This window comes from Atta cephalotes, assembly GCF_000143395.1.
Source record: "Atta cephalotes unplaced genomic scaffold scaffold00004, whole genome shotgun sequence".
Lineage (NCBI taxonomy): Eukaryota > Metazoa > Arthropoda > Insecta > Hymenoptera > Formicidae > Atta > Atta cephalotes.
The window spans coordinates 8,157,163-8,183,356 of record NW_012130068.1 but is presented as its reverse complement, the minus strand read 5'-3'; the positions used below and the strand labels follow the sequence as shown (position 1 = coordinate 8,183,356).

The 26,194-nt window shown below is 27.1% G+C and overlaps 2 protein-coding genes across 2 annotated transcripts in view; both read right to left on the bottom strand.

Moving 5' to 3' along the window:
- Positions 1 to 9,271, bottom strand: part of LOC105626196 (odorant receptor 4-like) — a 19,831-nt gene extending 10,560 nt beyond the window's left edge. The window contains exons 1-2 of the mRNA XM_012207503.1: positions 9,234 to 9,271; positions 7,568 to 7,700 (exon numbers count right to left, since the gene is read on the bottom strand). Coding sequence (XP_012062893.1) covers positions 7,568 to 7,700; positions 9,234 to 9,271 — 171 coding nt within the window. The remainder of the gene's footprint in view (positions 1 to 7,567; positions 7,701 to 9,233) is intronic.
- Positions 9,272 to 12,779: 3,508 nt separating this feature from the next.
- The window catches only part of LOC105626195 (odorant receptor 94a-like), a 71,732-nt gene continuing 58,317 nt past the window's right edge, over positions 12,780 to 26,194 (bottom strand). Inside the window, exons 4-14 of the mRNA XM_012207502.1 lie at positions 22,284 to 22,545; positions 22,082 to 22,198; positions 21,232 to 21,322; positions 20,984 to 21,120; positions 20,609 to 20,741; positions 15,780 to 15,899; positions 15,592 to 15,709; positions 14,919 to 15,183; positions 13,221 to 13,343; positions 13,021 to 13,111; positions 12,780 to 12,920 (exon numbers count right to left, since the gene is read on the bottom strand). Coding sequence (XP_012062892.1) covers positions 12,780 to 12,920; positions 13,021 to 13,111; positions 13,221 to 13,343; positions 14,919 to 15,183; positions 15,592 to 15,709; positions 15,780 to 15,899; positions 20,609 to 20,741; positions 20,984 to 21,120; positions 21,232 to 21,322; positions 22,082 to 22,198; positions 22,284 to 22,545 — 1,598 coding nt within the window. The remainder of the gene's footprint in view (positions 12,921 to 13,020; positions 13,112 to 13,220; positions 13,344 to 14,918; positions 15,184 to 15,591; positions 15,710 to 15,779; positions 15,900 to 20,608; positions 20,742 to 20,983; positions 21,121 to 21,231; positions 21,323 to 22,081; positions 22,199 to 22,283; positions 22,546 to 26,194) is intronic.

Below are 26,194 nucleotides of genomic sequence, written 5' to 3'. Positions count from 1 at the left end.
ATCAATTGCGTTCGATGCCGATCGCCTGTGATTGTTTCAGTCGGTTTTAACAGTTCATAATACACTACGCCGAGCTGGTCCCACCAAATACAGAGTATGACCTTGGACGTCAACATCACCGTTCTTGAAGCGTTGAAACCACTCACGATACGTTCTTTCACTAATAGCGGCCTCACCATAAGTATTTGAGAGCATTCGATGAGCCTCAGCCGCAGATTTCTTCATATTGAAGCAAAAAATTAAAACCTCCCGCAAAATGACGAGAATTTGGCTCGTCTGACATTTTCAATCGAGAATAACTTTATGATGCAGATACAAATCGACTAATGTTTCTATGGGGTTATGTTGACAGATGCCCAAGTTTATTGTATGACGTCTATGATCTATTTATTTCGACCACCACTTACCGCTAAAACCATCTATAGGAAAATGGCGGAAGCAAAGTTGTACACCTAATATATATTATATATAAACGAATATTTCGATTTATATTCAAATCACTCTCAGTGACACTGATAATACATAATAAAAAATTAATTAATTTCAATTTGATGCTCAAAATGTCCTGACTAAGAAATAATCAAAGCGCGTATGTACGTCAGTGTCCCACTTCGCACTTGAATTGTATCTTGTTTACGTACTTTAATTGTAAACTTTAATTAAAATAGTTTTTATTATTTATTCTTCAAGTCAGCGAGGACTGGTTTGAATAAGCAAAAACGTTTATTTAAAGTCCGATTGCATCACATTATTTTGATTTTAAGTAAAAAATTAAAATTCTCACTTTTTCTTTTTAAAGCCGAGAGAAAAGAAGAGATAGAAATAGTTTTAATCGCTTAAATTCAAAGTAATATTGGTGTTTGAGATTTTTAATTAAATTCTTCAATTAAATTTTTTTAATTAAATTGATTGTCTAGCGATATTTTTACTTTTGTGCACTTTTTCTCTCGTTCCCATAGTTCTCTTTAAGTTTTTTTATATTTTATTTATAGGAAATTTTTTTAGTGATATTTAATTGGTTTAATTACATTACTTAATTTTACTCAATATTTTGTTAAATAATTTATGTGTGTGATGAAAGCGTATTCTAAAACGGTTACAAATTACAAGAGAATTTTTATTATGTATACCTGATATCCTAGAAGACTTAAGAGAAGTACAGTCAATGCAATTTGTATGAAAAGAGGTAAGCTGTATATTGATTCCACAATGGCAATAAATCTAATATAATATATAGAAATATATTTTTTAATTTGTTATTCTTGTTTATACAAAGATGAAATATAAAATATCTTAAGGCATACTCACTGCAATACTTCTGTGTGTCTACGAATACTGTACACGATATTCACATAAGATTTATCTTTTGTGAATATTACTGTCAATCTTTCATTTTCGAAAACTAATGCGGTTTCCAATCGATATCTAAACTCAAAAACTTTTAGAAACTATCATTTTTTTAAATACGTATCCCCACAACAAATAAACTGTCTCATTATTTATGTTGAACTCAAATATTATAGAATTTGTGTACTTAAATCATAATCACTCATTAGGCTCACCTCAAAGCTGCAAACAAACCACAGCAATATTCGACCATCGTTAAATACAGAACATCGATTACAGTTAATAAAAACATGTACATAAACTCGCATATACTACAATGTATGAAAATTGGAACGTAATATGTGTCCAAATCAATCATGGAATTAATGCGAAAAGGTAGTCCTCTTTGCACGTTATTTGATGTTTTATCAGTCTCCTCAGATTTCACGTACAAAACTCTTGACAGTAATGTCGCAAGCAAATAAAGAACACTATGGCTTAGTAAAAAACCTAATTTGCACACAAATTTTCGTGATTCACTGTTATTGTCAAAAAGATTATAGTATTTAAGAGAATACAATCAATGGTGCCCATCCGATTTTAGTGAACCTTTACTATTCTATAGACAAAAATAAGAGATACGTATTTTTTTAATTCTGTTGAGTCGCACATTAAAGGAGTAGAAACTTCCCTTAAGAAAAATCGATCTTTTTCTTTCGAAACGAATATTTTCGAACTATAAGAAATAGAAAAAATTTTCCAGAATGAAAATTGAATGACTTCAAGAATATTTTAGAACTATAAAAAAAATTTTTTTTAATTATTTATTTGTTGTATACCCACATTTATTTCAAAAATTTTGTTCATTTTTATGTCGAAAATTAAAAAGCATTTTACTCTGAAAATAACGATGTGTATTAAAATTACATTTCGAAAAGTCACTTTTCATAACGAAATCGTCTCCATATACGCGCTCCGTGGACACTCCGTTCGTCTCATACCGCGTTGGCTCCGCAAAATAGCGATGAAGGCAAATACATACAATTCTTCAATGCAGCAATAACTAGCAAACTATTAAAATAAATTTTTACATAATTTACATTAGTAATAATAATAACAATAATAATAATAGTATCATAACAATAGTGACTCTGTTAAATTGCTAAAATTCTTTTAAAAGTTAAATACTTTTAAAGATAAAGATATAAAAGAATTTATGAAATATTTTGAACAATTAAAATCAAAGCATAAATAAAGAACGTTTATAAAATTTATTTATTTCATTTTCATTGTAGCAGCTAATTCCAGTGTTCAATTAACGTGAATAATGTTTTAATAAGAAATAATATAAGAAAAAAGGCTCTATTAATTTATAAAACTAAAAATAAATATAGAATTACAAGCCAAGCCAGATCTTAATGCTATGATATTATAAAAACAAAAATTTATTATCACAACTCTGAATATTGTCTAAAGATATAATTTACGAAATTTGCATAAATAAAATTTTATTTTGCTTCGAAAGAAAAAGATCGATTTTTTTCAAGGAAGGTTTTCACTTCTTTAAAGTGCGACTTAATAGATATAAAAAAATACGTATCTCCTATTTTTGTAGAACATTTTTGTAGAACAGCATTAAAGCAGCACTAAAAGCTCATTTAAATCGGAAGGGGGATTGTTTATTGTATTCCCTGTTAGATGTTTTATAAATTATTAGATATTTTATAAATTTTCCAAGTTAAAATATTCATATTTAAAGATATACTATAATATGCTGAGTGTATTTCAAAATAATTTAAGAAATGTAATTTACATATAATATGCTTAAAATTTAATTTTGTTGCAGAAAACTATTGTATACGATAATACTATTAAAGTCACACACACCCGTATAAGCGTAGCCTAACTTTCGCCCATGCTGCGCGTGCAAATTTTGTATCTTAGTTTCCTCGTTCGACTTTGAAGAAAGACAATATTCTTGCATCTTTAATAGAAGTATTTTTATCTATTTCTCGTTAAATATGAAACATAATTTTTCATTATTTATCGAATTTATTATTATCATTTTTTAATTTTTGTATAAACATTTTTATTTACGCACCTTTGGTAATGTATGTATCGCACATAATATTTTGCTCATCATTAATATAGCGTAAAATAACAATGGTAAATTATCGATCACCTCGAAGAAATTGTGTCTGACCTCGATTATACCCGACAGCTATATTTTTCGTTGATTTTATTTCGCACATGTCATATAACAAATAATTTTAATTGAATCCAATCATGATTTGATTTATATTTGATTTAATTTAATTATGTCAATTTTATATTTGATGAAACAGTATAAATAAGGCATAAAGATATTTAATCTTCCAAATTTTTTGAAAGAGCGCAATAAAAATTTGCAATAATACATGTATATAGTACTCTTTTAAAATATGCGTTTATTTTCAACTCACCTCTAATATAAATGCAGATCCGAATATCAGCATCAAAATGGTATATATCGTATAACGCCTACGTCGCTTATGAAAAGGCCATAGACCACTAATATTTAGTAATAGTCGAATGATATTATAATGCGAATTCTGAAAGAACTGATCAATATCATCCATTCTGTATTTTACTTCTTGCCGTTATTATTACAGAAGCGAAATTCAGTTACCGTAAGCTATAGATCATGTCGGTCTCCCATTGAGAAGTCTGTTTAATATTTGATTGTCGTGAAATCTAAAATATATTGCGAATATATTTGCTAACGCTGTAAAAAGCAAAACTGCACAGTGTAAAGTCGCAAGATTATCTTATAGAAATTGCATAATTATAGAGAAGAGGATCAATCATACTAAAAATATTTTCTTAGTAGATTCAACACAGACAAAAGAGGTATAAAAATTTTATTCGTAAATTGATTTAATATCAGACTATTATGAGAAGAAGTAGTCACTTCAAAATCGGCTGCATTAGAAAATAACAGTCTTATGGAGTACAAGCTTATCAAAGGTCTATTGTATTGTATATTACTATTGTCGAGAGTTTTCTATACTTATGTTTTATTAAAGATAAATAAAACGAAGATGGTTTAAAAAAGATGAAATACAAGTATAAGTACATTTTCGTATTTAATAGTTTTTCAGAAATATAGATGATTTACTGTTAGTTAATAAATTTTATATTTATTATTTATTGTTTTTGTATTAATAACAATTTTATATTTTTTAGAAGAAAAATTTAGAAAATTTTAAATTACAGTACGTAAAACTGTGAAATATGAAGCGGATGCACGTACGACCTAAAAAAAAAGATATATCAAAAATATTAATAAAAAAAGCATCATATAAATGTCATAGTCCGTTCTTAATTCAAAACTGTAATTTAAGATGTTAATGCCTTTATAATTGGCTTGTGACATTTTAAAAAAAGATTGTATTTAAAACTGTCTTAAATATAAGAACCGTCTATGAACACGCTAAAAGAAAATTATATCAAGTTTTACCACGCTGAAACTCGGAAAAGAAAGAATCATAATCTTTCCAACAGTCAATGTACAAGTTAAAATACTTCTCAGCATTATCATATTCAAAAGCTTTCTGGATTTGAGCGATGATTCATACCATTCACCTCGATAACTTATATCAAAAATTTTCTCATTATGTATATCACAAATAGAAAATATTTCGAGGAGCTATTTTGTTTTGTACAGAATATTTACACGATGTGTATTAAGTTTATTAGCTAGTAACTACGTATATGCTTTCACTTACGTCGATGTATACACCCGATCGCTATGATTAATTACTTGCTCCTCACCAGGACACGATACATAAATGCAGTAATTGAGCGATAATATATAAGACATGCTGGATTGCAAGATGAGTTGATGGTCCTACTTGTTGCCTAAATATTCAAAAAATTGTGCAATATATGTTATCACATTATTATAATATATATTGATATTTTTAAAAATATTTAACGTTATTGCAATGTGTCAAAAACAAACCTGTAAAGCCGACACTCATCGCCAATATTAAACCGATTTCGAAGAAAAAAGCTTTTGTAAATAGCATCCAAGCACCTCGCGCATCTTATTTAATGAATGAGTTTGATAATTATGTTTTATTAACTTTTTCTTTAAAGTACATAAATAAAAAAGTCTTATATTTCTTGCAGTTATGTAGAGTATACACTAATCGTAAGAAGTCTTTGTGTTTTTGTATATAATATGTGAAGTTTTTGTAAAATTTATCATCTTCCTCGAGCAAAGTTCCTTATTTTGTCTGGATGGACTTTCGTACTCTAATCGATATCTATGAATCAGACTCGGCCGTGTATCTGCTAAAAACTCTCCCTGAAAAGCATTTCGTCCCTGACACATGCGAGAGGACAGAATCACTTATCGATATTACGTCAGGGCGCGATAAAAATGATCTAATGACTTTTTTCATGTGTATATTATTCTCAAATTATATTAATAGAATAATAAATAGAATAATGACAAGTAAATAATGATAAATAAATTCCAGTATTTGAACGATAATATATGCAGCATGCTGAATCGCAATTGTTGAATGCTTGTAATTAAACTTAATTACATATAAAAAAAAAATTAAAATTTCAAGGCAAATGAGTGTAAGGCGCAGTAATTGATGAATAGATTCAATCATAAAACAAAATTATGACAAATTCTTACACAGATGTGTTAAAAAATAAGATACACAAATATGTATTCAAATTGTGTTAAAATTCGAATTCTTTATTACATATAAATGCTATCTAATGATTTTTTATCATGTGTGAATTATTTTCAAGTTATATTAATAGAATAATAAATATTATTGATAAAGTAAATTAATATAAAGAAAAAAGTTTAAATTTCTTTTTATTAATATTTATTTTAATTAAAGTATATTAATTAAAGTATATTAATTTAAGTATATTAATCAGTAGCGATGTCATATGCCTCTGCGCTTGAAAGTAATTGATGTTAATATAAATATAGCTAACATTTTTTTACAATTTCCTTATTTTTTCTTCATCTTCAAATAATACAATTTTATTATTTAAAGGGGCATACCTAGAAGTGAAAAAATCGTTTCTTTTTTACATATTTTTACAGTATAATATCTTAAGAATCTTTTTGTAGAGTTATAAATCAATCCGGCGAAAAATAGAGAAGTTATACACAGCGCGCGCTAAAATTAAAAACGAGTAAATTCGAGCGCGTTGAAAACGACAGGTAGAGGCGCGTCTGCGATAGGACGTTCAAGTTCGCGCAAGTTAAAAAAGAGTCTTTCTCTAATCATTACATTTATCAATTACAAACCTCAGAGTTGCATTTAAAAATACAAATGTTGATTGAATCTTATCTGGACGAACAACTGAAAAGGTTGCAACATTAACAACTAAAAGTATAAACTGAATGTAAAGCTTTAAACGCGTTTTTCTCAAAATATAGTTTTCAAAGCGCATAACTGTATCTTGAAGACGGCTCAACTGAACGATTTACAATTTTACACACTTTTTCTACATAATAAAAATTATTCTTGACATAGGATTTTTTCCTACGTTGCTTAGTTTTTTCACAGCCAAAAATGAGCAAAAAATTTTTCGTAAAAAATCATTATCTTTGACCAGATGCTATTTTATTCAAACGCAATATTTTAAAAAATAACGTCAAGCATCTATGTTTTAATTTTATAAAACTTGTGTCATTTTGCTTTTGATGAGTCTTGTGCAGCAATGGTCACCGCAAATCCCGTTTTACAAAACATGTACGACAATTTGAATAGCGACTCCATTTTGTATTATTTTTACAACTACAATTTTAACGGTAAAAAAATAAACAAAGATATGATCTTTATCAATGGAATAAACACTTCTCTATCTCTATCCACAAAAAAGTAAAGTTAAGCCTCGTTCTGACTAAGTGTATATGCCTCCTTAATTTTCTACGAAAAATGTTATAAAAAAAAGAAACATAGTCCTATAAATATACGTTCTTAACAATCTCATTTTTGTTTATTAATAAAATTTAATAAAATTTAATTTGTCATTAATAAAATTTAATGAATAATAATATGTAAATGTAAATATCATTAATTAGGTTTAAAATTATTATTGCAGAGACCGTAATAACATAAAATATGATGATGATAAACGTAACACCTTAAACAAAATTAAAAATTTTGTTTTTATAGAATCATTGAACGTATACATGCTATAAAATCATTACACTTACCGCATTAAAAGTTACATATGATAATACAATAATTTTGCCCAGTTTCAGTGTCGATGGTTTTTCACTTCTCATCATTATCATTATAAGAAGTTTTCTTGCCGCTACTGGCATGTTGTACCACTTTGTATTATATCTGCAAATTTTGTAAGAAATCTATTAGAAATTATATTAGGTATTTATCTACTTGCTATTTCATAACATTTTTATCAATTAATATGACATATAATTTACAAATGTGTTACTTTATTATTGTACAAAACGTACGCTGATTTAAACACTTTCTCACTGGAATCTACAATTTTCTGACCCTGCCAATTTTCGAACAATACATTAAGCAAAAGTCCATTTAAATAAACATAATTATTTATATCTCCGCTAACGTTTTCCATGTTGTTTACTATCTGTTAATCAAAACGTAATCAAACGTAAATAAGTGTAATTAATTTAGTTAAATTAAAATATAAAAATATTCAAAGAGATGACTATGAAAGCAAGCGCGGTAAAAAGTACAACGCGTAAAAACATCATTAGACAACATTAATTTAATTAAAAAATTAAATTATACATATATAACGATTGTTTCGGCTTATATGCAAGCCATCCTCAGTGACGCAGACAATACATAATAAAAAATTAATTTATTTCAATTGGTGCTCAAAATATCCTGATCAAGAAATAATCAAAGCGCGTATGTACGTCAGTGTCCCACTTCGCACTTGGGTTGTATCTTGTTTACGTACTTTGTATTGATTATAAGATTTAATTCAAATATTTTTTATTATTTATTGTTTAAGCCAGTGAGAAGTGGTTTGAATAAGCAAAAACGTTTATTCAAGGTCCGATTGCCACCAATATTATTTTAATTTTAAACTTAAAATTCTCACTTTTCCTTTTTAAAACCGAGAAAAAGGAAGAGATAGAAATAGTTTTAAGCATCGCTTAAATTCAAAGTAATATTGATATTTGAGATTTTAAATTAAATTCTTCAATTAAATTTTTTTAATTAAATTGATTGTCTAGCGATATTTTTACTTTTATGCACTTTTTATCTCGTTCCCATAGCTCTCTTTAAGTTTTATATTTTATTTACTGAAAATTTTTTTAGTGATATTTAATTGGTTTAATTAAATTACAATCAATATTTTGTTAAATAATTTATGTGCGTGATGATGAAAGCATATTCTAGAACTATTATTAATTACAAGAAAATTTTTATTATTTATGTGTACCTGATATCCTAGGAGACTTAAAAGAAGTACAGTCAATGCAATTTGTATAAAAAGAGGTAAGCTGTATATTGATTCCACAATGGCAATAAATCTATAAATAATATAAAATCTAGAAATATATTTTTTAATTTGTTATTCTTGGTTATACAAAAGATGAAATATAAAACGTCTTAACGTACTCACTGCAATGCTTCTGTGTGTCTACGAATACTATACACGATATTCACATAAGATTTATCTTTTGTCAACATTATTGTCAATCTTTCGTTTTCGAAAACTAATGCGGTTTCCAATCGATATCTAAAACTCAAAAACTTTTAGAAACTACAATTTTTGAAATACGTATTCCCACAACAAATAAATTGTCTCATTATGTATATTGAACTCAAATATTATAGAATTTGTGTACTTAATTTATAATCCTTCATTAGGCTCACCTCAAAGCTGCAAACAAACCACAGCAATATTCGACCATCGTTAAATACAAAACATCGGTTACAGTTGATAAAAACATGTACATAAACTCGCATATACTACAATATATGAAAATTGGAACGTAATACGTGTCCAAATCAATCATGGAATTAATGCGAAAAGGTAATCCTCTTTGCACGTTATTTGAAGTTTCATCAGTCTCTTCGGATTTCACGTACAAAACTCTTGACAGTAATGTCGAAAGCAAATAAAGAATATTATGGCCTAGTAAAAGACCTAATTTGCACACAAATTTTCGTGATTTATTATTATTGTCAAAAAGATTATAGTACTTAAGAGAATATAACCAACGGTCTCTCTCCGAAATGAGCTTTTATTATTCTATAGACAAAAATAGAAGATATTTTTTTATATCTGTTGAATCGCATCTTAAAGGGTAACCTTCCTTGAAAAAAATTGATCTTTTTCTTTAGAACCGAATATCTTTGAAACTATAAGAAGTAGAAAAAACTTTCCAGAATGAAAATTGAATGACTTCAAGAGTATTTTAGAACTATATATAAAAAGAACTATATATAAAAATTTTTTTTTAATTATTTATTTGTGTACTCCCATCCCCACATTTATTTTCAAAAATTTTTTTATTTTTATATGTCGAAAATTAAAGAGCATTTTACATTGAAAATAACGATGTGTATTAAAATTATGTTCCAAAAAATCATTTTTCAGATATGAACGAAATCGTCTCCATATACGCGCTCCGTATGCATTCGTTTCATACCGCATTGGATGCGCGAAATAGCGATGAAGGCAAATACTACACAGTGTAGTATCAGTACAGTAATAACTATTGAAATAAATTTTTTACATAATATTAATAATAATAATAATAATAATATTAGTAATAATAATAATAATAATATTAGTAATAATAATAATAGTAGCACAACAATAATGACTCTGTTAAATTGCTAAAATTAGTCAAATACTTTTGAAGATATATAAAAGAATGTACAAAATATTTTGAACAATTAAAAACAAAACATAAGTGAAGAACATTTATAAAATTTATTTATTTCATTTTCATTGTAGCAGCTACTTTTAATGTTCAATGTTAACAATAATGTTTTAATAAGAAATAATATAAGAAAAAAGCTTAAATAATTTATAAAATTAAAAATAAATATAGATTTTAATGCTATGATATTATAAAAAAAAAGTTTATTATCACTCTGAATATGAAAATAATTCTGAATATGAAAAATATAATTTACAAAAGATTACAAAAGATTGTATAAATAAAATTTTATTTTGCTTCGAAAGAAAAAGATCGATTTTTTTCCAAGGGAAGTTTTCCTTTAAGGTGCGACTCAATAGATATAAAAAAATACGTATCTCTTGTTTTTGTCTAGAGAACATCATATTAAAAGCTCATTTAAATCGCAAGGGGATCGTGTTCCCTGATAGATATTTTATAAATTATTAGATATTTTATAAATTTTCCAAGTTAAAATATTCATATTTAAAGATACTATAATATACTGTCTTTCAAAATGACTTAAGAAATGTAATTTATATATAATATGCTTAAAATTTAATTTTGTTGCAGTATATTATTGAACTCGATAATACTACAATATTAAAGTCATACACACCCGTATAAGCGTAGCCTAACTTTCGCCCATGCTGCGCGTGAAAATGCTGTATCTTAGTTTCCTCATCCGACTTTGGAGAAAGCCAATATTCTTGCATCTTTAGTAGAAGTATTTTTATCTATTTTTCATAAAAAGATTTAAATATGAAACATAACTTTTCATTATATATCGAACTTATTATTATTATTTTTTAATTTTTGTATAAAACATTTTTATTTACGCACTTTTGGTAATGTATGTATCGCACATAATATTTTGCTCATGATAAATATAGCGAGAAATAACAACGGTAAATTATCGATCAGCTCGAAGAAATTGTGTCTGACCTCAATTATACCCGACAGCTGCATTTTTCGTGGATTTTATTTCGCACATGTCATATAACAAATAATTTTAGTTGAATCCAATCATAATTTATATTTGATTTAATTTAATTATGTCAATTTTATATTTGATGAAACAATATAAATAAGGCATAAAGATATTTAATCTTCCAAATTTTTTGAAACATAATGCAATAAAAAATTGTAATAATACATGTATACAGTACCCTTTTAAAATACACATTTATTTTCAACTTACCTCTAATATAAATGCAGATCCGAATATCAGCATCAAAATGGTATATATCGTGTAACGCCTACTTCGCGTATGGAAAGGCCATAGACCACTAATATTTAGTAGTAGTCGAATGATGTTATAATGCGAATTCTGAAAGAACTGATCAATATCACTCATTCTGTCTTTTGCTTCTTGCCGTTATTATTACAGAAGCGAAATTCAGTCACCGTAAGATATAGATCATGTCGGTCTCTCATTGAGAAGTCTGTTTAATGTTTGATTGTCGTGAAATCTAAAATATTGCGAACATATTTGCTAACATGCTATGCTGCAAAAAGCAAAACTGCACAGTGTAAAGTCACAAGATTATCTTATAGAAATTGCGTAATTATAGAGAAGAGGAATAATCATACTGAAAATATTTTCTTAGTGGATTCAACACAGACGAAAGAGGTATAAAAATTTTATTCGTAAATTGATTTAATATCAGACTATTATGAGAAGAAGTAGTCACTTCAAAATCGACTGCATTAGAAAATAACAGTCTTATGGAGTACAAGCTTATCAAAGGTCTATTGTATTGTATATTACTATTGTCGAGAGTTTTCTATACTTATGTTTTATTAAAGATAAATAAAACGGAGATGGTTTACCAAAAAGATAAAAAAATACAAATATAAGTACATTTTCGTATTTAATAGTTTTTCAGAAATATAGATGATTTACTGTTAGTTAATAAATTTTATATTTATTATATATTATTTTTGTATTAATAACAATTTTATATTTTTTAGAAGAAAAATTTAGAAAATTTTAAATTACAGTACGTAAAACTGTGAAATATGAAGCGGATGCACGTACGACCTAAAAAAAAAGATATATCAAAAATATTAATAAAAAAAGCATCATATAAATGTCATAGTCCGTTCTTAATTCAAAACTGTAATTTAAGATATTAATGCCTTTATAATTGGCTTGTGACATTTTAAAAAAAGATTGTACTTAAAACTGTCTTAAATATAAGAACCGTCTATGAACACGCTAAAAGAAAATTATGTCAAGTTTTACCGCGCTGAAACTCGGAAAAGAGAGAATCATGATTTTTCCAACAGTCAACGTACAAGGTGAAGTACTTCTCAGCATTATCATATTCAAAAGCTTTTTGGATTTGAGCGATGATTCATACCATTCACCTCGATAACTTATATCAAAAATTTTCTCATTATGTATATCACAAATAGAAAATATTTCGAGGAGCTATTTTGTTTTGTACAGAATATTTACACGATGTGTATTAAGTTTATTAGCTAGTAACTACGTATATGCTTTCACTTACGTCGATGTATACACCCGATCGCTATGATCGATTATTTGCTGTCCTAACCAGCATACGATATATAAATGCAGTAATTGAGCAGTAATGTACGAGGCATGCCGGATTGCAAGATGTGGGTTGATGGTCCTACTAGTTGCCTAAATGTTCAAAAAATTGTGCAATATATATTATCACATTATTATAATATATATTGATATTTTTAAAAATATTTAATGTTACGCTGTGTCAAAAACAAACCTGTAGAGCTGACATACTCATCGCCAATATGATTAAACCGACTTCGAAGAAAAAAGCTTTTGTATAAATAGCATCCAAGCCTCTTGCGAATCTTGTTTAATGAAAGAGTTTGATAATTATGTTTTATTAACTCTTTCTTTAAAGTACATAAATAAAAAAAATTCTATATTTCTTTCTAATATGCAAAAGTATACACTAACCGTAAAACGTCTTTGTGTTTTTGTATGCAATATGTGAAGTTTTTGTAAAACTTATCATCTTCCTTGAGCAAAGCAAGTTCTTTATCTTGCTCGATGGACTTTCGTATAAACTCTAATCGATATCTATGAAACAAAATGAAACATTCGAGTTTTTTACAATGAGATGGCAAAGATTGTAAAATGCTAAATGGAGTGAGCCATACCTCATTCGAAAAATTGCATATACTCTAGCACTGTAAAAAGGTTTTAAACATTTTTACGTTAATTTTTATCCACAAAATCGGGCGGGTATAAATAGTTAAAACTTCAAGAAATCTTTATTTATTGTTACATGTAAGAAAATGTGCAGTTATTAGTATTTTATTTTAAAAAGTGTAAGAAAAATAAATTACATCATAAAATGTAACTGTTACGTAAAAAAATTGATACTGCGAAGGATTCAACTCTCGTTGAAGATAAGAAAAAATATAATCATTCAATTACGCCGTTTTATTATGTCTGTGTTAGCCATTTTGTCAGAACAAAAAATCAAAGTTGTGCTAGATTGTGCTTGTGCTAACTTGAGTCGCAAATCGTAGTTCAATGACGCAATTAATGCATTAAAAAATCGCAAATTAAGAACTAGATTCGAATTAAACGATGGATATTCCAAGCAGATGGAATTCTACTGTCTAGGATGTATAGACAGTAGTGAATTGGTTCGAGGTGACTATACCGGGCTGAACAAAAAAGATATCCCGCTTGGAGCCTAATCGCCTAAAAGTTGCAGCGTAGACAGTGTCCGCTTAGACAATATCCATCGTTTACAATTCGAGTCTAGTTATCTTAATTTGCAATTTTCTAATAAATTAATTGCGTCATCGAACTACAATTTGCACCAGTTAGCAGAAGCCTAGCACAATCTAGCACAACTTGAATTTTTTGTTCTGACAAAATGACAGTGCTGGACCTTAAAAACAGATTTTTCCAATTTGTTCCATTTTTTGAGATATCGAACTGCGGTTTGTGACATAACGTAGCACAAGCCTAGCACAATCTAGCACAACTTGAATTTTTTGTTCTGACAAAATGATAGTGCTGGACCTTAAAAACAGATTTTTCCAATTTTGGCTTCATTTTTTGAGATATCGAACTGCGGTTTGCGGCATAACGTAGCACAAGCCTAGCACAATCTAGCACAATTTTGATTTTTTGTTTTTCAATATGCCGATGCTAACTTCACATGGATATTTATTACTTATCATTTTATTACTTACTGACATACAGTTTTTAATACTGTATATACAACTGATCATCAAACTTTAACTGTAATTTTCTTAGAATCACAAACTTTTACAGGCAATTTCAAATAAGCTATGGCTCATCTCATTTAGCATTTTACAATTTTTGCTATTTCTTTGTTAAATTAATTTATTGAATCGATCATTCAAGTCGTTAACTCTTTATTAACATGATTGGATTGTGTCTTGCACGTTTTTTTTAACTAGAAGCATCAAGTAATTAATTATAATACTTTATATATGATTTTTTTAAATATATAATCTTATAAATAAATATTTTTTAAATATATTAAGATATATGTAAAAACTTAAAGATTTTTTTTATATTGTTAAAATAATAAAAATTAACTTGAGACATGAAAGATCGTGTGTAGTAAAGGACTGAAAAATAATCGAGTACTAACAATAAGTTAAATACCTCACAACTGAAAACAGTGCGCAACAATGTTGCACTAGAATAGTCACGAGGGTATCGGTAGCAACTAGGGTAGTAAGACGAATGGCAGTAGCCAAGTAATTATGAATCAATATGGGATAGTAATACTTTTCGAGATCTACGTAGTATTCCACATGATATGGAAATCCCACTGGCCGCGTCGAATATTCAGAAGTTACGTTTTTGCCGATTATTTTCGGAATTATTGCAAGAAATGGAAAAAGGCTGCCAAACGCATACATACCACCTAAAAATCAGGCAATACTTCAAAAGAAATTACATATTTGTGTATTTGGAAATATTGTTGAGTATATGGAAATATTTATATAAAATTAAATGATTTAATTATTTTTTTCGTTAAATAAATTATTTTGGAGTATATACTAATTTTTAATAAATCTTATCTGTCAGTATCTGTGTGGCTATCATACATCATGCAAACATAAAATTTTAATTATTATTAATGAAATTATTAATGAAATTATTAATTAAAATAGTTATTATGATCGAGATTAGTTTTAATATATAGTATATTATATTATAATATATTATATGTAATATAATATATAATATATAATATAATATATAATATATAATATATAATATATAATATAAAATTATATATAATATAATAGTCATTATTTTACTTTCTTACCGGCATAGGCGATGGTAATGGTTCTTCCACTCTCCGCAAATTTATGCAAAATTTCGAATTCACTTTTGATAGTCCATGATCGCCAATCTCTTTGTATATGTATAAGAAGTATTTTGATCTACAACTTAAAATTCCATTTTTTTTTTACAAATATAATCTCATACTTAATACCATGCTTTTCTACATACTTTCTTTATATTGCACGTTAAATTCACCAGCTTAGTGATGCACACGAAGTCTATTATGAGTGGTGGCATACACTCGATAATTGCATCAAAATCGCCACGTAACGTCACTAAAGCGAGTACCTTGAATCCAATACTTATTTGATGAAGAGATTAAAATAAAAAAATTATGTTTCGTAAAATATAAAGACATACAATCGATTTACCTATAATTTTATTGATTTTGTACATTTTTAACTTGAAATTTCTAATATTTATATATCTTTACATATTTCTCATTTTTTAAGTTTTAATATTATTTTGATATTATTATAAGAAGAAAAAAAAATCTTTTCAAAAACAGAGATGGGTTGGTAGATGATTAATTATAAGAATCGCAATGTAGAAAATGTACCTGGGCGATGGCTTGCGTTATACCAATAAGCGATATTATTACAAAAATAATCGACCTGTGTCTGTTTTTTTGAAAGGGCCATTGTCCTAGCAACGAAAGTAATATATGATTGATTTTATATAACCGAGACTGAAAGATATCATTCGACGTATCCATCTTCAACACGGTTTGGACTACTGCACCATTGGTATTGCCTCTTACAATTTTCAGTCTAATAAAAAATTCTCTTAGAAAGAGAGAGCGTAAGAGATATACTGAGTTACGAGAAATTTACATGACTGATTGTTCCATTAGAATGATAAAAGGCTTAGACGATCAAACACTTATTCTAGAAAGATACATGTTTATGATTGATTTTGTGCTGATGCATCTTATAGTCGTCTTATACCTTGTAATAAGAACTTCAATATCAGAATATTATAAATTTAACGCACATCATGAATAGTGTCCGTCACGTTTCTTCGAATTATATTTTTATTCGTAGATGTCGGTAATGGACAATAGCTTGAAAATATTTCTTGGCAGCTCTTTCAAAACGGTTTGGTTTACAAATATATAGCAAAAATGTTATTTTAGACATTATTTCGTTAACATAATTAACGCGCGTAAAGGTATAAATATATAATTGTAATTTAAGAATAAATTATCTTGATTAACATGATTATTTATTTAATAAAATAATTAATATAAATCATACATAGCAGAAAAAAATGAACTGACAATATCAAGAACAAATGTATGCCAACATTGCCACAAGTAATTTTTTATAATTCAGAAGTTTACATTTATTGACTATTATACATGTAAGAATACATAATCGTACAAATTAAAATTTTTTAGAGAGATAGATTAACTTTAACAAAAAAATTGAATTCGAAAAATAATTAACAACTTAGACGCATTGTCACATTTATGTGCAATAACGCAAATACATAAAATGGATGAAAAGCTTCGTAAATGATATATTTATATACGTATCACACATTCATTGATTTGCAATATTATAAAGCTAATTATGAATTAGTTTTATATCATAATTATATCTGCGGTAGATAAGTTACTGTTAAAGTGATAACAGCTTGTAACAGGTTCGTAGAATATAATGTCAGTAAGAATAGTGTTAGTAAGAATAGTGATCATTGCTAGTATATATTGTTGATATTGTTAGTAGAAATGAAAACGTATAAGACAATGAATGCTGCACGATCTGAAAACAGTTTATTCACACATGGATAGCTATTGCATACGATTATATTATGCACCATCATTATTGTACATTAATAATATGTTATTAACAGTATATTAATTTTATGCGATATGTTTTGCATGAAAGACTAATATTTAATTGTTTTATTACTGATTTAATTTTTTAAAAATAATTTTTATTGAGAAATATTTTATTAAAAAATTGGAATGCGCTGTAAATAATTAGCCAGACGACATTACATTCAAAATGTGGATAAGATGTCTTAAAGATTATATAATATTATATTATGACATTATATTATGACATCTTAAAATAATCTTTAGAGATAAATTTTTTACCAAGGTATTTTATTCATTTTCACTTGCACTTTGCTCTTCTATCATATATTTCATTAGTTAATAGATTAGTTAGTAGATTAACAACATTATAGATTTAATTGAAAATAATATTATTAATACAATATCAATATTAACGAAACAAATACTTGTTTTATTGAAACAAAAGTATGTATATTAAATTAACAAGATTATTTTCAATTAAACAGATTAAACAGATGCTGTTAATATATCATTTTTTCTGTGTTTTGGGATCCATTCGGCAATATAAGTGCGAGAATAATTGGAATATATTTTGATTCTGCATCAAATCAATCAAATTAATAATCGATACTGTTATCCATGGATACGCACTCCACACTATATATGGATGATCATTGCACCTAATCAGTGCACTTTGGGATTCTATAACAAATTTATTACTACACTTCGTCAAACAAACAAATATTAAAGAAGAAAATAAAAGAATTTCAGCAATTTTCTTCTTTTCACAAGAAGACATGCATGCTTCAACATCAACCAAATCCAATATCAACTTAACACAAGTTTTTCAAATCAAGATGAAGTAAATGAATCTATCCGTAATGACCCTCAAAATTTACATCCACAATTATAATTGCACGAAAAATTTTCTTTATTTTTATTTTTGTTTAACTTTTCATTATCTTTAATATTAGATGAAATTGAACGATATAAAAAAAGAGAATCCATTTAATGAGCCAATAGATAGAGTCCGATCGGAGGATCACCCACAGCACTATAAAAATGTTTTATTGCTTACTGCAATAGAGCCGATTTATATTAAAAACAACGCATACTCTCTTAGAGTTTCCACAGACTGCTACCTCCAAATTGGCCAACCGAATGACTGCGAATTTTAAATCCATATGGGTTATTTCCCCCGAATGGTCGGAATCTCCACATAAATTAAATTATACCTATTGTGACAAACGAATAATTAAAACCTTGAAAGCAACATTCTGTAAAAAATGTATCGAAGAATTTGAAAGCGAACATTATGTTTAAAGAAGATCAAGAAGTAAAAGTCACCATTAGACGATAAAAAAAAAGATAGTGACAGCTTATAGTTTATAATTTTGTATGTTGATGAAGTACTTAAAAATTATGTATATTTTTATTCTTATTTAATTGTAATTATCATAAATCAAATCATACATTTTTACTCTTAATTGTAATTATTATAATCTAAAAAATTCAATTTATACCGTTAATATATCAAATATTTTGTAATCCTAACCATTATTATATTATTATGATTTAAATTTATTCCAATATTATTATAAAAATAATTAACCTCATGTCCAATCGCATTAATCCATTATACATTTATTGTTATTTCTATAGTACTTTTCATTTCCATTCTACTTAATTATAGGTTAAGTCATATTTTAATATGATTATGATTAAATATCATAATCATTAATATGATTATGATATTTAATCATTATCATATTAAAATAATTATTAGATGAAACCTCCAAGAATCCACACAGAGAGAAAGGAATATTATGGGCCGATACATGGAGTATATCCAGAAGACCATCCGGAAAGATATAAAAGATAGTTTAAATATTATTGCTTAAGAATATATATAGTAATGTTAGTATAATCTTTGGATAAAAAGAATATCTTCATAAGAGAATATGTATCAATTATTTCGAGTCAATTCGATCAAGGATTTTATGAACCAAAACAACAATGGCATGGCAGTACGATTTGAGTATTAAATCAATCTTGGCTAAAATTTAAGTTGCAATGTTATAGATGCGATAAACCCTTGCTATATTTAAAGCCAGATTATAAATGTAGTTTGTATATAAGAATTTTTAGAGAGCGTGGAACAGTTATTCAACCTTAGAGATCAGGAATTACAAGTAATCGAATGCTGGTAGTATAATTAACATTTATATTTATTCATGGTAACAAATGTGTCACAAATGTGTGACTTAACAGGAAAGGAGAGTGTTACGTGAGATATTTCCTTAAGTAATTCTTTTCCAAATTAATAACATAAAATTAACAATTTATGACTCTATATTTAACAGTAACAATTTATAATTAGATTTGAAATAAAAAAAATCAACATAAGAGAGTCTTAAACGATAATCAGGCTTAATAACAACTCGTCGAGAGATAACGACGAAACATGAGTTGTTATTAAGCAAACTTCCTACTTAGAAATGCTACGTAAAAAAAAGGTGGGAGAAGATTCTTATCCATTTCTTCTTGCGAAATAAAATCTATTGTAAAATTAATATTATGGTGTCTGTCGGCACGGGTATTGTATTAAACAATACAAGTATATAATATAAGTATATAATTTTAATAATAAAAGTATATTGTTTTTTAATGCTAGAATATTTTACTCAGTTCTTGATGGTTAACCGTTATCCTAGTAAGTTTTAAAAAATAAACATTATATAATATATTCAATTAACTAAATTAAATTTGATGAAATTATTAATAATTCTAACTACACAATATAATGATACATATGTATATATTTATCATTTATCACATATAAATAATTTTGTATAAAGAAATAGTAACTCATACAATATTAAAAACCTTTTTTAAGAACACATTTGATTAGTGCACAAGAAAAATGCTTTAGTTGTTATATTTGTTATTATATTTGATATGTTAAATAAATAAGATAGCAATTGTCATATCATACGTATAATAATTGTTAGTTTATTTATTTAACATAGTTTTAATTCTTCCAATGTAAACCATTATACGCGAACCATTATGTTATTGGACTGACGTGAGCATTGTAAAATAAGACATGGTCATTTTTAAAAGCTGAAAATAATATCATAAAAATGTTTTGTTTGTTCAAACTATCATCAGAATATTACGTTTTAGTACATACCCCGCCAAAAGTCTCCAACGACATTACAAATATATTACCAGCTTTTATTTGGCACGGTTTAGTTGCACGCATTAATGTGAATCTCAGGAGATGTCTAGATCTCAATGAAATCGTGTACCAGTAGCAGCTATAACTGATAATGAATTGGATACATTAATTTTTTTCATTCACTTCATTTGTTTATGAAATATAGCATTAACTTTTAAAAAGTGTTCTAAACATTGAATACATATACATTTAAAACAAACAAATGATGAAATATATTATTGCCAAAGGTATTTGATTTTACACATCTTCACTTTGATTTAATATATGTAAGTCTTTTAAAAATTAGTGCAAAAATTGTTTAAATATTGTTGACAAACAAATGCGTACATCACATTTTGGAGTTCGTTGCTATAATCGATCAATCGTTGAGACGTTAAACTCAGATAATATATGTGTAGCAATTGTGCTACATTAGCAGCGAGAATTCTGATAATTTCGTCGAATTGATTGTCCACCATTACCAACTTAAATAATATATTTTAGATATATTTTAGATAATAATATATTTTAGATATTTTCTAAATAATACAATTATATTATTTAAACATTTCAGATTCATCTTGAAAAAGATTTACCTCCGCCGTGCCAAAGCTCAAGCAAATAACTACATTCCCCAGCATAATTAGAAAAGATGTTGCGTAAGTAGATGAAAGCAAATCAGAAAACCTTTGCGTAAAATGATGAAACAAATATTATTAGTCTATTTAAATAAGTCTAAAATAATTAAAAAACAATAAAGAAAAAGGACTACGAGCCAAAAATTATTTTATAAAATTAAACATCATTAATATAGAAGTTTAGACATAAGTAAAAAAAACAATCCTTTAGTTGATTTAATACAATGTGCTAGCAATAAACAGACATTTTGATTGTGATCGGATCATTATCGATGTTAAAAACATAATATTACAAACGGTAAAAACAAATCATAATATAAATTTATATTTCATTCTCTCTAACAAACAATTCTCTCTAACATAAAAACGATCATCCTGTTCACAGTTATAATGTAGCTTGGAAAAAAATCGCATGACAATAGTTAATTGTAATCGAACGTCTGTTTATTTAGTGTTAGCACATTGTATTAAATAACTAAAAGATTGTTTCTTTTACTTATGTTCACTTTTAACTTTTAAACTTTTATATTAATGAATGTTTAATTTTATAAAATAATTTTTGGCTTGTAACATTTTTCTTATTGTTTTTTAAATTTTATGAGCCTTATTACTAATAGACATTCTAAAATAATTAGTTAAACTACATAAAATTTAATATAAAATTACTTTATGTTATACATAATTGAAAAAGTTAATTAAATTACCATAAATATGTTACATAAAAAAATTACATCATATTATTTCATGAACATTTAATTTTTACCCAATTTTCATTTTTGCACAAATGTATCTAAAAGAGCTGACTTACTTTACGATACGTTTGTACAATTTGATGCAGCTGATTATGCTATGATATGCTTTATCATCTGCAATGTCTGGATTGAGCAATGTAAACTCTGGACCTCGTATTTGCTCCATGTTATATCTGTTTAATAAAAAGTATAATTTTTGTCCGAAATATGTTTAAAGATTCTTTCAAAACTACTGCTTTGTTTCCTTAAACGACTTACTTCATACATCTGAACAACGCGCAAACATGCTGAATGCACAATGTGAATAGACTGTCGACAGCTATCGGCACAGAGACTATATAGAATACACTGATAAATCCATGAAGCATCAACAGGTTATAATATTTATCCATATCAAGAACATGTTCCAGGCGATATAGAAACCTGGCCGAGTATGTTTCGTTCGTCGGTAAAAGCGTGTATATCCCACTAACAATGATCGGTGGAGTAGTATAGAAAAGCCACATTGCATAAAGACCGACTGTAATAAATTTTTTTTTCTTCATATTGTTTTATTTAAAAATATGTTATATGAAATAAAAAAAATATAGGTTTATATAAAAATCCAATGAAAATTCAAATCTAATTTTGAAAACAAAAAACATTTTTTAATTTGTTAAAAGACTCTTTATATAATAATTCGAGGAAAAAGAAGAAAAGAATAAAGAAGGATGGGGTAATTTGAATTAAAAAATAATTTACTAAGAATAGATTCAAGCGATGTCTAGAAGCAATGATTTTTTTATGTTGTAACCTTCCGTTTGCAATCTGAGTTTTCTTGACACAAATGAAATTTGAGAAATTTCACTCTTAAATTTATTCGAGAAAAAAAGAGGGCAGAGTTCCTTTTCTAAAATACATTGTTAAAAATTTGGTGATTTTTCATAGAGATACTAAAAAGTAACTCTAAATTTTCCACATTTTTTGAAACTTTAAAAGAGTAAAAGAATTTGAACAAACAAAAAGATAAAAATATGATTACAGATGGAGGGTTAAGGCTGTGACACAAATTTTTTATTGTTATAAAATGAAAGTAACTCACTTGCGTATCGTTTTATAAAGATTTTGTTTTCTTCCGCATAATACATTAATATTTTATTCTCTGGTCCTTCGTGTATTACTTTCCAAGTCTCTTCAACATGCTCTAGAAGCTCTTTTATCTGCAGCTCGAAGAAATCGTGCGGATTACAATTAATAAAAAAACAAGTTGATTAACTTGATGCGCATCAAAAACATAACGTACGAACTTTATAATTATTACTGATACTGTTGATTAATTTCGTAATGATGAAAGTACACACTAATAACGGCGAAGTATTCTCCATAATGATGCTCAAATCCGCTATTCCAGCTATCAAGCCCCAAAGCTGCAGAATATGAAAAAATAGACAATCAGTTTCGATTCTAACATTTGTCGTCGTACGTATCTTTACCACCTCTAAAGTCGCCAAACTGAAAATGAAAAACACCGTAAAGGCGAACATCACGTTGTTCTTCAGTCGCGATTGAAACGGCCATTGGCCGATAATGCATAGAGATGTTTTGTTGAAATGATAGAAGTGACTGTCGTACAAAGACATTTTATTATAGCAAGCCAATAAAAGAATACTCTACGAGACAATCACATATCTCGTCGAATATTCACACCTAATCGCAGAACTTATTCCGTATTCCCTTGGAAACGGTTGGTTTCTAAAAGAAACGGAGTGCAACGTGAAAAAACTACACTCAGATAATACTCCACAATTTTGCGTAACAATGCATTACATATTTATAAGTAATGAATCATATCTTTCTTAACGAAACCCTTTGTAACATAGGTACCGATGAAATATCTGCGACAGACATTCTATACCCTTTGCGTTATAAATCAAGTAAAACTATAAGATAAAGAGTAGTACAAAACATGTGATCAACAATGAAACAATTTACTTTTCTTGATTGACACTTGTCTGAAGCTAATCGATGTCGAAGCAATTAGTTCTACGACATATAGTACTTTTACATGTAATTTAATCAATCAAATATGCAGAATGATTCTAATTGCTGGATTATAGTTCTTTTGTAAGTTGAGATAGAAAATGTATTAGCCGTTATTTTAAACATTAGAAAATATTCTTTTTCTTCTCATAATATTGTTAAAGTTTGGTTATTAGAACAAACTGTTATAAATGTGTCCTTTCACAAATTATCTTCTGAAATAAATTCTTGCAAATATATGTTATTCATCAAAAATCTAAGAAAAAAGAGAATTGTTTTTTAGAAAAAGAGAATTATTTAAAATCTATAGTTTATATATAGACCAAATTTTAAAGATCTTCCGACGAATTTTTTTATTTCCATTTTCCTGACGTACCTAACTATATATGGTACAATGTGCTTTATCTACTTATGTTACTTAGATAAATGATCGGATATATACCAACAGATGATATAAACTTTTATCAAAGTAATTTAACGAAAAAATAAAAATATTTACTAAATAGGAACAAGTTTATAACACATGTAACGTAGTTTTTTCTAGTTATTAAATTTCACTTTTTGTAATAATTATAAACTTCCTTTATAAGTATTTTATTTTACTATTGTTAACATTTTCTAAATTAACTTTTAAAAATTGAACACAAAAGATAAATATATGTTGTATAATCTAGTAAACAAACTTGCAAAATTACATGCATTTTTTTTATCTTGCACAATATATTTTATATGATTTTTCTATACGATTATAAACATATTATCTAAAAATTATAATTGTTTAATAACTATGATGATAAAATGATAATTTTTATTTATATTTATTATATTAAAATCACGTTTTATAAAAAGAGTAATTAACATAATATGAAAAAATCTTATTTGAGAGTTTCTTATGAACTTGATACACTAGAAGAGTGTTTGAATATATGTATTTATTGTTATATTAAATGATTAAAGGTAAAAAAAAAAAAAACAAAAATGATATTCAGAAACTCCCAATTAAAGATCAATTGTCCCAAACTTTGTGTAATAAGATTTTCAGATCTCTATAGAGATGTCCTGAAAGAAACCTAAACAGGACACCATATATACACAGTGTGTTATATTACAGTTATTAAGTTGAGTTGACATTACAATCAAAAAGTATATTACATGTAACATTATTATATGTTTTACTGGGTATTCATCTCATTTAAAGAACAAGCATTTTAAGCAACACGAACAGATCTTTTCTTTTCCTTTTCTTTAGATTTCTGACTTTTGCAATAAGGATCGTAGAATAAGGATCTATCCTGCAGACAAACTTGTATAGCCGTATAACAAAAATTATCCAATTACATTTTTATATTAAAGACACATATAAAATATGATTGGATAATTTTTTAGATATAAGGTCTACTGATTTATTTGATCCAGAAAAAACTTCAGATATTGCCACCATGAGTAATTGTAATAAGTTGCAATGGTCGTTCAGAATATTTATTTTGCAACTATTGAAAATTTTCTTTACTGAAAATAAGGCTATTCTCATCAATAAATATGTTATCCTTAATATTCAATAAATAACAAGGTTAAAATGTTATCTGAATAGCAGTAGAAATTTGAAAACAATCGAAATTATTAGTGATCACATAATTTTTTCTCTAGAGCGGAAAATATTTTGTAAAAAGTAAAAAATATTTTTATTACTTTTAATAAAATAACAAAAATTTTTCACTTTTTACTGTTTCGTCATTTAATGAGAGCTATGTTTGGGACCCATCATGATGAAAATAAATTTTCTTTTTATCACATTTTAAATGAGTAAATAATGTAAAATAAACATTCAATAAATATTAGGTGTACAACTTTGCTTCCGCCGTTTTTTTTCCGAAATTCGAGGCTTTATTGTAAAAAACTGGTTATACATTTATGATTCAAAGTATTGTCCATCGCTGGCCACTACTTTCTCCCATCTTTCGGGTAGCGTATAAATCCCGCGTCGAAAAGATTGGTCATCTTTTGAGGCTATCCACGAATCGATCCAATTTTTTACTTCTTCATAAGACCGGAAGTGCTGATCAGCCAGGCCGTGTGCCATTGATCGAAACAAGTGATAGTTAGAGGGAGCAACGTCTGGAGAATACGGCGGATGGGGAGGGTAGGACTTC